This window comes from Vigna umbellata, chromosome 8 (assembly GCF_029865625.1).
Source record: "Vigna umbellata cultivar VRB3 chromosome 8, Vumbellata_1.0, whole genome shotgun sequence".
NCBI classification, from domain to species: Eukaryota; Viridiplantae; Streptophyta; class Magnoliopsida; order Fabales; family Fabaceae; genus Vigna; species Vigna umbellata.
The window spans coordinates 40107353-40119437 of record NC_142172.1 but is presented as its reverse complement, the minus strand read 5'-3'; the positions used below and the strand labels follow the sequence as shown (position 1 = coordinate 40119437).

At 30.0% G+C, this 12085-nt stretch overlaps 1 protein-coding gene across 1 annotated transcript; it reads left to right on the top strand.

The window, feature by feature from the left end:
- Nucleotides 1-9992: 9992 nt before the first annotated feature.
- On the top strand, nt 9993-11773 carry LOC124823017 (isoliquiritigenin 2'-O-methyltransferase-like). Its single transcript, XM_047295139.2, has 4 exons — nt 9993-10483; nt 10769-11082; nt 11172-11236; nt 11338-11773. Exons 1-4 carry the CDS (start codon nt 10047-10049, stop codon nt 11632-11634), a joined length of 1113 nt encoding a protein of 370 aa, XP_047151095.1. The 5' UTR covers nt 9993-10046; the 3' UTR covers nt 11635-11773.
- Nucleotides 11774-12085: the final 312 nt, after the last annotated feature.

The following is a 12085-nucleotide window of genomic DNA, read 5'->3' as shown; positions in this document are numbered from 1 at the left end:
AGGGGAAATGGAGGCTAAGGATGAGTCAGTTGGGAAATCAAGCCACATGGCACCGATAGCAGAAGAGAGTGGTAGACAAAGGCACGTGAGAGAGAGAAAGGAAAATACAAGGTTGAGGGATTTTCTATGGGGAAATAATGGGTACAAAAAGGGGAATTAGTTAGCACTGGAGGGGAGGCAATGATTGGAAATTCTTCTTCTCTCTCTAGGACGTATTCCTTTATTGTTGAGACCAACTTTGGGTATTGCAACTTTTGTTAATTCTCTGTGATACCATTCGAACTCACAAAAAAAGTAAATAAATTTTGGAATATACATTTCTAATTCCCAATTTTTTGGTGCCTTGCTCTGTTTCATATTACTATTACATTGAGTATCTTACATAGTGCTCTTAAAATAAATTGAAACCTGTGAACCAACTCGGTCCATCATGGGTTTGAGTCGGGTTACGTTGAAAAAAATGTGAAATTTTGATGCGGTTCACTAAAAACCCTGCTCATCCAAGTTGAACTTGTGGTGAGCCAACCTGACTCACCAATCCACCTATTTTTATTTTTACTTTTATTAATGAAATAAAATTAATTAATTATTCAATGAAACCAAAAACATTACAACTCAAACATTTATTTTGTCTATGTAAAATATTTTTATATATCAATTGGTCTAATTATTATTGTTTCAATTTGATCGATCAAAGTATTATGTTATAAGAATCCTGAAAAAAGAGGATGAAAAAAAGTTAAGTTAGTCATTGGGTCAACCTCTGGTGAGTCGAATTAAGTTTGAATTTTTTTCGACTCGTTAATAAATGAATCGAGTTGGATTGACTCGCTAAGTGACCAATCCGTGGTGAATCGAGCTGGATCGGACCCAATGACCCATTTTAACAACACTATTTTTTAGCATTTATATAATTATGAGGACTTTATGACAATAAATTCAGAATAGATATAATATTAAATAAATCATGTTACAAAGAAAAATACACTGAAAGTGATCAGGAATATAAATATTAACAAACTTTTAGAATGTTACATATAATTATATCAAAACAATCAAGCTCGATAAGACTAATGATCGAAATAGATAAGTTGAATATTTTAGTTTATTTGTACCTTGGAGAAGAGCTAGCATTTGTACTAAACACGTTGTAGGACTTTTGAAAACTATAGAAAAAGGCACTCAACACTTGTTGAGCACGTATTCCAATATTTTGAAATATTAGCAAAAAGACAAATGAGAGGAAGAAAATTACGAAATGAAAGTGCTTAATTATGTTTTATGTTTCTCTTTGGTAGTTTGAAGACTCGTTTTGAAACATAATCTAAATTAACTTTTTATTCATTCATTCGGCTTTAATAATTAGATTTTTCCTATTACATTTTTGTTAAATAATTTTGTTTACTATTTAAAAAGTTAAATATAAGTGGCTGATCTTGATTAATAACTTTAATAACTAAAATAATATTTTAAAATTAAGCATAATTTTAATATTTAATCCTCATTAAAAATTCATTATTTTTATATTATAAGGTAGGTTGAGAAACTTTTTTCTCTTAGAAAAAATTATATTATTTTGTTGTAAATTTAAGTGTATGATGAAAATTTTAACACATAAAAAAGAAAAAACTATAAATTCATAGTTTTGAGATTTTGGATTTAAATTAATGTAATTTTTTTACGTAAATCTAATTTATAAAGAATTTAATTTGTGTATAATATAGGTGAAAAATCATATTTATCGTATAAAGTTTGTTCTTACATCTTATAATAAATAAGATATAAAATTATTATTTTAATATTCTCTGGATTAAAAGTTATTTGAAGTTTCTTGTGTCAGTTTCATTCATATCTAATCATAGATGAATCTTTATGGTGAATCCATCACATTTCTTACTCATATATGTTCGAAGAAAAATGTCTAAAGTTGTAAGTTTGACAATAAAATTAAAAAAAAAAAACTCAGATCATCTTATTTTTTTAGGTCCCCTTTTTGAAACGAAAGAAAGTAATTAGGTGTTAATCTTAATTATTTTATTTATTTAGATAACTATTTAAATTTTTCTATAATCTTTATTGTGTATATAGTTATAATTTGTTTTTAAGAAGATAATTGTTTATTTATCTTCAATAGTCATTTATTTTTATTTACTTTTATCATTCCTTGTTGTTATGAAAAGTACATATCTTTATAGATTTTCTATGTAACAGTCTAAAAAGATTGAGTCTCAGTTCCGTAATTTAATTAAAAAAAACCGGTCCAAATGATTTTCTTAACTCAAAAGTATGATACAATTCATCTGGTCCAACCCACAACGTTAAAAAAAACCTAAATGTATAAAACTCTATTTCACTTGTAATTAATATTTACGACAATTTGACAGAAAAACTTAATAGTCCAATATCTTAAAAACTTAAATATAAAAAACTTGTGATAACATTTGAATCAGCTCGATAGTTCGATATTAACAATGTTATATTAACAATGTTAAATTATTTAAATATAATTAAAAAACTCGACGTTAATTTGATAACTTGCTCCATAACATAAGTTTATTTCCGTCTAACTCAAATTATCTTATTTCTTTTACTAATAATTATGTGTCAATCTTAATTATTCTATTTATTTAGATAACTATTTAAAGTTTTTTATAATCTTTATTATGCATATAGTTATAATTTGTTCTTAAGAAAGATAATTTGTATCTATCTTCAATATTTACTTTTATGTTGTTTTGAAAGTATTTTTTTTTTTAGACTTTTTATGTAATAGTAATTTAGAAATGATAAAAGGATCGAGTTCCCAATAAATCAGTTTGATAGTTTGATAAAAAAAAACAAGTTAGAATGACTATTTTAACTCAACGGTCCGACTGACAACAATAAAAAACCTAAAGAAACTCGACCTCATGTGACAATACTTAGGACAACCTGGTAGGATAACTTAACATTTTGACATTAAATAATTAAAATAAAAAGAAAGTTGTTAATTTGCTTCTTTTGATTTCAAATTTAAACGGTCCATTATGTCATCCTAGAGTGATTATCTTGTTAATATTTCAAATACCCATTTTGACCCGTTATTGTCACTCACTTTCTGTATTCTTCCTCCACTGCAAACAAATAAAAATCATTCTTCCTCTTTTTTATACTCTTCACATTAACCATTGTTGTGTAGGTCTATCTAGAACCAATTTACATTCAATTAATGTATTACAAAAATATGAAAATAAATTAAATTAAAATGTTGGGTTTATACATTTTCTTATTAATATTTAATTTCTTCATAATTTTTTTATAAAACATAGTTTTTTTAGAATAGAATATATCTTTTAAAAAACTTCTTACAAAATTTATCTTTAAAAATTGTTTTAAGCGTATAATTTATAATTTTATTTTAATGTATTTTAAAATGTTATTTTAAGGATCAATTAGACTTATAAAAATAAGTTGAATTATATTTATAGAAAATAGCTTGATAAATGAATTTAATTAGATTTATATTGAATGAGTTTAATTATTTGAAAACATGATTTATCCAATCCATTTATTTTGTTACATTAAGTACGGATATTTTCTTTATTTTAACATTTTTTACAAAAATATTTAATAAATGTTAAAATGAGTACATATATAAAAAATTTTAAACTCATCAAATACTAAAAATACATGTTTATATAACTTTTATTTTTAAAAAAAGTATATCAAATTCGGCTCATTCGTTATCCCTCAAAATTAAATGAATTACAGCAATGAATTAAACTATGTAGTCAAATATCTTCTTGCTTAGAGTCAGATATGAAATCTCTAATACACTGCAGTCTATTTTGATTCAATGGTCAAACTTGTATTAATATATATATGATCACACGACAACGATAAACTTGAATTGTATTAAAATGTTTAGCTTACACCTGTTAATAACACTTGATATGTATTATGAAATGACTAAAGTTTTCCTTTTTGCTAAATTTATCAGAAAAAATATATATTATCAGCATTTTAATTATAATAAAATACGCATACCAAAATTATTTAAAAAATTACACATAATTAGTTTTATCACAAGTTCAAAACAAGTGCAATTTGTAATCAGAAAATCATTTTTTTCTAAATCAAACTCATTATTGTCAATATTATTCTCAACTTTGATTAGCATACTTGAGCTAATTTATGAATCACTTTTAAAACACGATCCTAATTCAGATTGCAATTATCATTAAAATTTGCAAAATTATTTTTTGATTGAATTAGGAGGTCATCTCTTTTTTTTCTTCTAGACTCTGAGTGATTCACGTAATTGATTAAGTCAAATTCAGTTGAACAACATCATCATTTTGTTCATTCCCTTTATTTAACTCTTCAGCAATGTCACGGATACCATTTTTTTTTCCAAAGTGAGAATAAGCTTATGAAGAAGCAGTGTTGATGTATATCTTAAAGGCGGCTTTATATAATAATTGTAAAAAACAATAATCAAAATATTATAAACTTATCATAAATAAAAAATATATAAAATGTTCATTTGAGAAAAAAAAAGTATAGACTTGAACATATATATATATATATATATATATATATATATATATATATATATATATATATATATCCATTCCAAATAATATAAGTTGATGTTTTACTTTATCAAACTAATACATAGAAGAAGACAAAATTAAAACGATGATTTTTTTGCTATATATATCAATGTTGTAAGAGAAATCTATGAAAGGAAATTTCTTTTACCAAGGTCTTTGCATCTTGATTTTGATTTGTTTAACGAGTTTTATATACACAAAACTCCATTTACACAATTGTTGAATTCAAGTATACCCTTCAAAGAAGAAATACATTCTATTTATTATTATAATATAATCTTATTATTTTATCAATTTATTACCTTAAAAAGAATTAAAAAAAAAACAATGCAAAATTCACATTTGATGAGGTTTAACAAAAAATATAGCTAAAATACAAAACATAAATTATTATAGTTAATTTCTTCCAACTTCTCAGGCTTTCAATCGTGTTATTCTTAACCTTTTTCCATCCAACCGAATTCATCTCATCTTTTCCTCTTTATATATCTTTCTTTGCTTACTCTAGTTAAAATGTCATTTGTGAATATCAAGTTGTTGGATATAAACAAAATATATCAAATAAAATAAAAAATAAAACATGGATTTATATATACATAAGATAACTTCTTTGGTAAAAGACTTTTTAAAGTGGTATAAAAAACAAAGCGAACAATATCTTATTCGTGTGTAAATCTATGAATATTTGTATATTTCACAACATCAACGAATTATTTTAATTAATTTTTCAAAGTTATTTTCTTCTTGAACGCATATTAGTCAAACACTTTTATGGTCATAATAATAGTGTTTTTAGTCACTTTCTGGACTGCGTAGAATATGAAAGAAAATTTGGGTTGAAAGATCATAAAAGATGTACGAACTACGAATAGTCTTCTTTATAACAGTAATCTCCTTCAATAACTAGGTTTTCTCGTCAAAATAAACATCCACTGAATAGTAATATACTATTTTTTTAGTAGGGGTAAAATAAATAAAATTAAACTTAATTTTCTAATCGTTCGGCGGTATATTATTCGATTATATAATACTTTTATTTTAGTCTTGAACACATTTTAGTTGTTACAAAATTCTAAAAATTACTTTCCAAGTTATTGAAGAAATGCCGTCGTTTCATTTTTGTTAACTTCATTAATATTGTTACCTATGCAACAAATTAATTAGACTTTAAGAACTAATGCATTTGAATAATGAACCCAGGAATACAACAATATTGTTTCAGTTTTTCGGATAAGGTTATAAATTTTTTAAGTCATGTTTGACCGTTTTAATAATTAATATACAATAAATATAATTTATTTATTTATTTTAGTTCAAATTTGTATTTATAATTTTCGAAATAAATTTTGGATTAATGAAAATATATTTTTTTTATTCAATTACTTGTAATAATCTTGTTTTAGTTTAAGATGATGATTATTGGTGTTAATCTCATATTGAAGTACCTGTTTGATTGATAAAAAAAAGTCGTGATAACGTGAATATAACCGTATGATATTGTACACGTATAAATAATTAAAAGTCTTTTATGAAATTCATAAACTTCTCTTTTGAAAAATATTCATTTATTGAAAAATTAAAGAATTTTTTTTAAAGAGTTTTGAAGTAATTTACTTAAATAATCCATGGTAGTTAATTATAATATATTATTATGTTTTTAATTCTTGAAACCAAGAAAACATTTTGTAAAAATCTAATCAGTAAATAATGAATTATTTGTTATGATTGTAAGAAAAATAAAATTTATCAACATAATCAAATATGATTTAAGATAATGAATAATAAATTATATGTGAACCAAATGAAATATAATTTTAGTTTATGATCTATAATAAACTTAAACTTAATTAATGTCATCTTTACCGTTGATTCATGCCTTATGCTTTTACCATTCAGCAATAAATAATGAAGCAATCAATAAGAGATGCATAATAAAAAAAGATCATCTCATTATACTTGTCAACATATTTTATTATTTTATGTACTAATCGTAAGTGAGTGATGGTCTATGTTCCACTTAAGAAGCAATTCTAACAATGTTAAAAAACGGAACTACGTTTTCTATTTTTAAATAATTAGAGGGCAACTTTTTCAATGCTAAAAAGAGTGTTTCAAATTGAAAGATTAAAAAGGTATTTATTTAAAACAAAATTCAAAATACATTTTTTTTTTAAATTAAATAAAATATTGATGACGATATCATTATCTTTAAATTTATCGTATCTCTCAAGACTTAGAGAAGTCGATAAATTGACCCCATGATTAAATTATTTTTCGTGTCTGATTCCCACAAAAAAAAAAAAAAAAACTTGAAAAAGCTAAATAAAACAAAAGCTAACCAGAGAAAAACGCATCCTCATAATGTTCAAACTCTTCCATAATACTTTCCTATTTTCTACTCTGCATTTATTTTCTATGCAGTAGTCCCATTCATACCCAAATAACTTAAAATCCATATCTTGACATTTTACCATAAAAAATTATGCATTTTTTTCTTTAATGCACTGTTCTTAATCCAGTCTTCAATTTATCATTTCATTTTATTTCTCATTTTCAAAGTATAATCATCTTGATCTTTGAATAGTCAAAGTTTCACAAATAAGTATAAACTTAACATATTTTTTATTAAGACAGTAAATTGAGAATTATTGTGTAAATAGAAATATTTCTTCTCAAACATTTACACATCAGGCAAAAGTTTGATTATTGAAAATATAATAAGAGTTTGTATATAACAGTTTATATAAATTTAATTTATATCTACAATATTGATTTATAAAATAAAATTTCTTAACATATATTACATCAAAAACATATAATTTTACTACAAAAATACATAAAATTACCGACAGAATTTTACTGACAGAATTATTTTCGTCGGTAAATTATGTATTACCGACGAATTTTATCGACTGATGTAAAAATGTAATTACCGACGAATATTTGTCTTTTGGTAATTATTGACGGACAAAATCTGTCGGTAAAGTCTTCGGTAATTATCGACGGACAAAACCCGTCGATAATATATTTTAGTTACCGACGATCAAAATTCGTCGATAAAGTTTTTGGTAATTATCGACGAACAAATTCTGTCGGTAAATCCATCGATAAAAAGAGCGGCAAAATTTCCGCACATTTTTTCTCTCTGCGCGAAGAAAACTATATTTTTCTATCTCACAAAACACTTTCGTCATTTTTTCTTTTCTCTCATCTCAAGACCATTTCTCACCTTCTCTCCAACCATTTTTCTCTCTCGTGCAACCATCTTTAAACACTACCACCGTTGCCGCTGGAGAGTGCCATCGCTGCCGTTGGAGAGCGTCACCGCTGTCGTGGGAGAACGCCACCACTGTCGTGGGAGAACCATGCGGAGCGCCACCGCTGCCGTTGAAGACTGTCACCGCTGTCGTTGGAGAGCGCCACTACTATCGTTGGGGAGCACCACCGTTGCCATGGGAGAACGCCACCACTGCCGTCGGAGAACCATGCGGAGTAGTGCTGCCGTCGGGATACTCAAAAACTAATTGGAGATTTTACCCAATTTTAGGGTTTCTAAAACAATTGGAGAACCTAAGTAGAGCCTTTGATTTTGGTTTTAGAATGAATTGGATTGTTATTTTGATTAAGGAATGAAGAAAGTTTAATAAAAAAAATTAAAATCTGAGGAAACCGAAGAAGGGAAAAGAGGAGGAAGATAAACCAGATCGAGATATTACCGACAACGTTATTATCGACGGACCAAACTCCGTCGGTGAACTGTCGAAAAAATGACACTACCGACAGATTTTGGACGTTTTCGACGAATTTTGGTCGTCGATAATAATTATTTTTTTTTAGTGTTTCAAGTATAGAACTAGGCAATAATTTTATAACGATTTAATATGAGATGATAAAATAGATTCAATAAACAATAAATTTTTTTAAAATAATTGTAAATCTATAGTATTAGATACTATGTTAATTTGTGAAATAATTTTCATTTGTTGATGTAAAATCTCATATATATATATATATATATATATATATGTACCAGAGAGTGTCGGGCGCCGTACAAGGGACGCCCGAAATACCGAAACCGCCGAAGGGCGCCGAAGTGCCAGGCGCCGTGCAAAAGACGCCCGAAATACCGGGCGCCATACGGAAGGACCGTCCGGTTGCCCAATAATCGCCTACCCAGATGTACCGGAGTCCACTCCGGAGGCCACGGTGACTTACGACAATGCCTGTACGCAATCGTATAAGGCAAGCCGGAGGCTCATGCGTTGAAGAGCCAGCCAAAGATTGAACCTAGACCCGGTATAAACTCTCCTAACCCTCTTGTAGCAGGGAGGAACACCTACCAACCGGGTCGAACCTCTTTATAAGAAAAACTTTGAAGAACTCACAAGGAATTCTACCATCACAGAGCAGCCCGACACGACAGCCACTGCATCAAATCTTGCCTGTTAAGTGACCCAAAGTCCTACGTTCACTACGGGCACTAGGACTTGGGGGGCTTGTGTATCTGCAAGGGCCGGACGCCGTACGGAAGGATCCATGTGAGCGGACGCCCAAGCTAATTGGGCGGATCTCCATGCGGACGAGGCGGACGCCCATATCACATGGGCGGACACGACGAGCAAAACCGGACGCCGTACGGAAGAGCCCACATGGGCGGACCCCACATGGACGGATCCTCGCGGACACGGCCAGCAAAACCGGACGCCGGACCAAAGATCCCACATGGGTGGATCTCACATGGGCGGATCTCCGTGCGCGCGAGGCAGACGCCCATTTCACATGGGCGGACGTCCACACCCGCCAAAACACTAATCAACATGACTTAAGGAAAAGTAGCCTGGTTTAAAGGTAAGTAGAAATTAGAAGCTATTGGGCCGTTTTGGGCCGTGATTAACTTTTCACTAATCCCAAGCCCATAGCGAAAACTATAAATACAGGTCCACGGTGAGTGGTAGATAGGTTACATTGAATGCACATTTATTACTACTACTGAAAATAGCCACTGCTCTGAAACTGACTTTGGCATCGGAGAATCTTTTGTAGGTCTCCACCCCTCCGGATCAAGAGGAGAGTCAAAGCGCCAGGAGAAGATCCGTCACGGAGACAAGACCGCGGGAGGACTTGGAAGACTTGGAACCGCACAGCCCTACACATCCGAAACATTTGGCGCCCACATATAAACTAATTTTGATTTAATGAAAAAACAGTATAATTATTTTGCTGAATATAAAAAAATTTGAAATAAATCTCTCACCACAAGACTTGCTTATGCCCACACCACACAAAATAATTAAACCAAATACAAGGAAAAAATCCTAAATGGACCACGTAAAGCCTTTCCATCTACGACCACAAACAGCTATAAAAAGAGCACACCGAAGAGTAATTAAGCAGGCAAATTGTAACCAAACCAGAAACCAAAGATCCTTAGAGTTAAATTAAGAGTCAAGAATGGGGGAATCCAGTTTTGTTAGCACCAATAACCTCTTTACAACTTGTCCCAAAAAATGTGATGAAGCTGCTCGTCTATCTGCAATGTTGCTTAGTACTACTGTGGTCTACCCTGCAGTTCTGAATGCTGCTATTCAACTCAACCTGTTTGAGATCATAGCCAAGGCAACACCACACGGTTCATTCCTCTCATCTCATGAAATTGCTTCTAAGCTCCCAAACCAGCATCCTGACTTGCCCAATAGGCTTGATCGCATGCTGCGTTTGCTTGCTAGTTATTCTGTTCTTACCACTTCAACACGCACCACACAACATGGTGCCACTGAGACAGTTTATGGACTCTCACAAATTGGACAATACTATGCCCCTGATGCAACTAGAGGCTACTTCGCTTCTTTTGCATCCTTTCTCTCTTGTCCTGCACTCTCACCTCTTTGGTAAATCATTTTAACTCTTATGCATGTCCTTCTTATCATCACTGTATCATGATATGAATGAAACTATGAAGTTATTTCAGTTTAGTTAGGTATACTATTAAATATGACCTTTTCATTTATGACATCAATTTTTTGTTGACATAAAGGGTATGTGTAGTATTATGAGAAGAATCTCAAACACTTTTTTCATAAAAGTCTAAATATTACGTCTGTGACTAAAAGTGTAGTCCTATTTTCCTTTTTTCTAACAAGGAAAGCTTACTTTGCTCCAATCTCTTTTCTCAGGCTGAATTTCAAGGAAGCGGTGGTTGATGCAGACGTTGATTTGTTCAAGAAACTTCATGGGGTAACAACGTACCAGTACATGGAAAAGAATCCAAAAATGAACGAAATTTTTAACAAGTCTATGGCGGATTTGTGCGTAACAGATATGAATAGAATACTTGACATATATAATGGATTTGAGGGAATATCAACGTTGGTCGATGTAGGAGGTGGAAATGGACAAAACCTGAAAATGATAGTCTCCAAACACCCTTCAATGAAAGGAATTAATTTTGATCTGCACCAAGTCATTGAGAATGCACCACTGCTATCAGGTAGCCTGACATATTTAACGTTTTATTATATATCAAAGGGTTAATATAATGATATGTTTAAATTCTAAACTTTGTAAAATATGGTTAAGGGGTTGAGCATGTTGGAGGAGATATGTTTGCAAGTGTTCCAGAAGGTGACGCCATGACACTAAAGGTTAGTATAAATGATAGTAAACACCTATTTCATGTATTGGATTAATCTAATTTCGTTTTAAGGTTGTATAAATATTTGTGTGTTTTATGATGTTGTTTTAGGCTGTCTTGCACAATTGGTCTGACGAGAAGTGCGTAGAAATATTGAGCAATTGTCACAAAGCACTGTCTGGAGATGGGAAGGTGGTTGTTCTGGAATTCATAATGCCAGAAGAACCAGAAGCAACTGAACAATCTCAGCTCGTTTCGAGCCTGGACAACCTTATGTTTATCACAGCAGGTGGAAAGGAAAGAACTGAGAAAGAGTACGAGAATTTGTGCAAGCTGGCTGGTTTTTCAAAATTTAATGTTGCTTGTCATGCGTCGTCTGGGCCGGGAGTGATGGAATTCTACAAATAGGTTAATGATAATAGTTCAGGATTTTAAGGTCAAAGTGTGGAGATCAAACACTAAAGACCTTTATGTGAGGTGTGGGGTACCACTTTCTTGTTCACTTTCCATTTTCATGTGATGTGACGTAACGTTTTAATTTAAATAATTTGGATTTCCTTATATATAAGAGTAAAATAATATATATATATATATATATATATATATATATATATATATATATATTCTCCATCATTAAATACCAATAAACAAAATTATAATTATATAAATACAAAATGAAAGAATAAAAATTAGACAAAGTGTTAAATAATTATATAAATGTTGGACATAAGGTTTACCAAATATAAGTAGCTACAAATGTAATTTTATGAGTCGATTTTATGAGAAATATAAGTAGTTACAAATGTAATTTTATGAGTCGATTTTATGAGATTAAATTATATTTAAAATTTATTTTTTA

Coding starts and splice junctions, on each gene's coding strand:
- LOC124823017 (XM_047295139.2), top strand. CDS start 10,047: ATGGGGGAATCCAGTTTTGTTAGCACCAATAACCTCTTTACAACTTGT. Junction 10,484..10,768: donor CCTGCACTCTCACCTCTTTG/GTAAATCATTTT, acceptor CTCTTTTCTCAG/GCTGAATTTCAAGGAAGCGG. Junction 11,237..11,337: donor GTGACGCCATGACACTAAAG/GTTAGTATAAAT, acceptor ATGTTGTTTTAG/GCTGTCTTGCACAATTGGTC.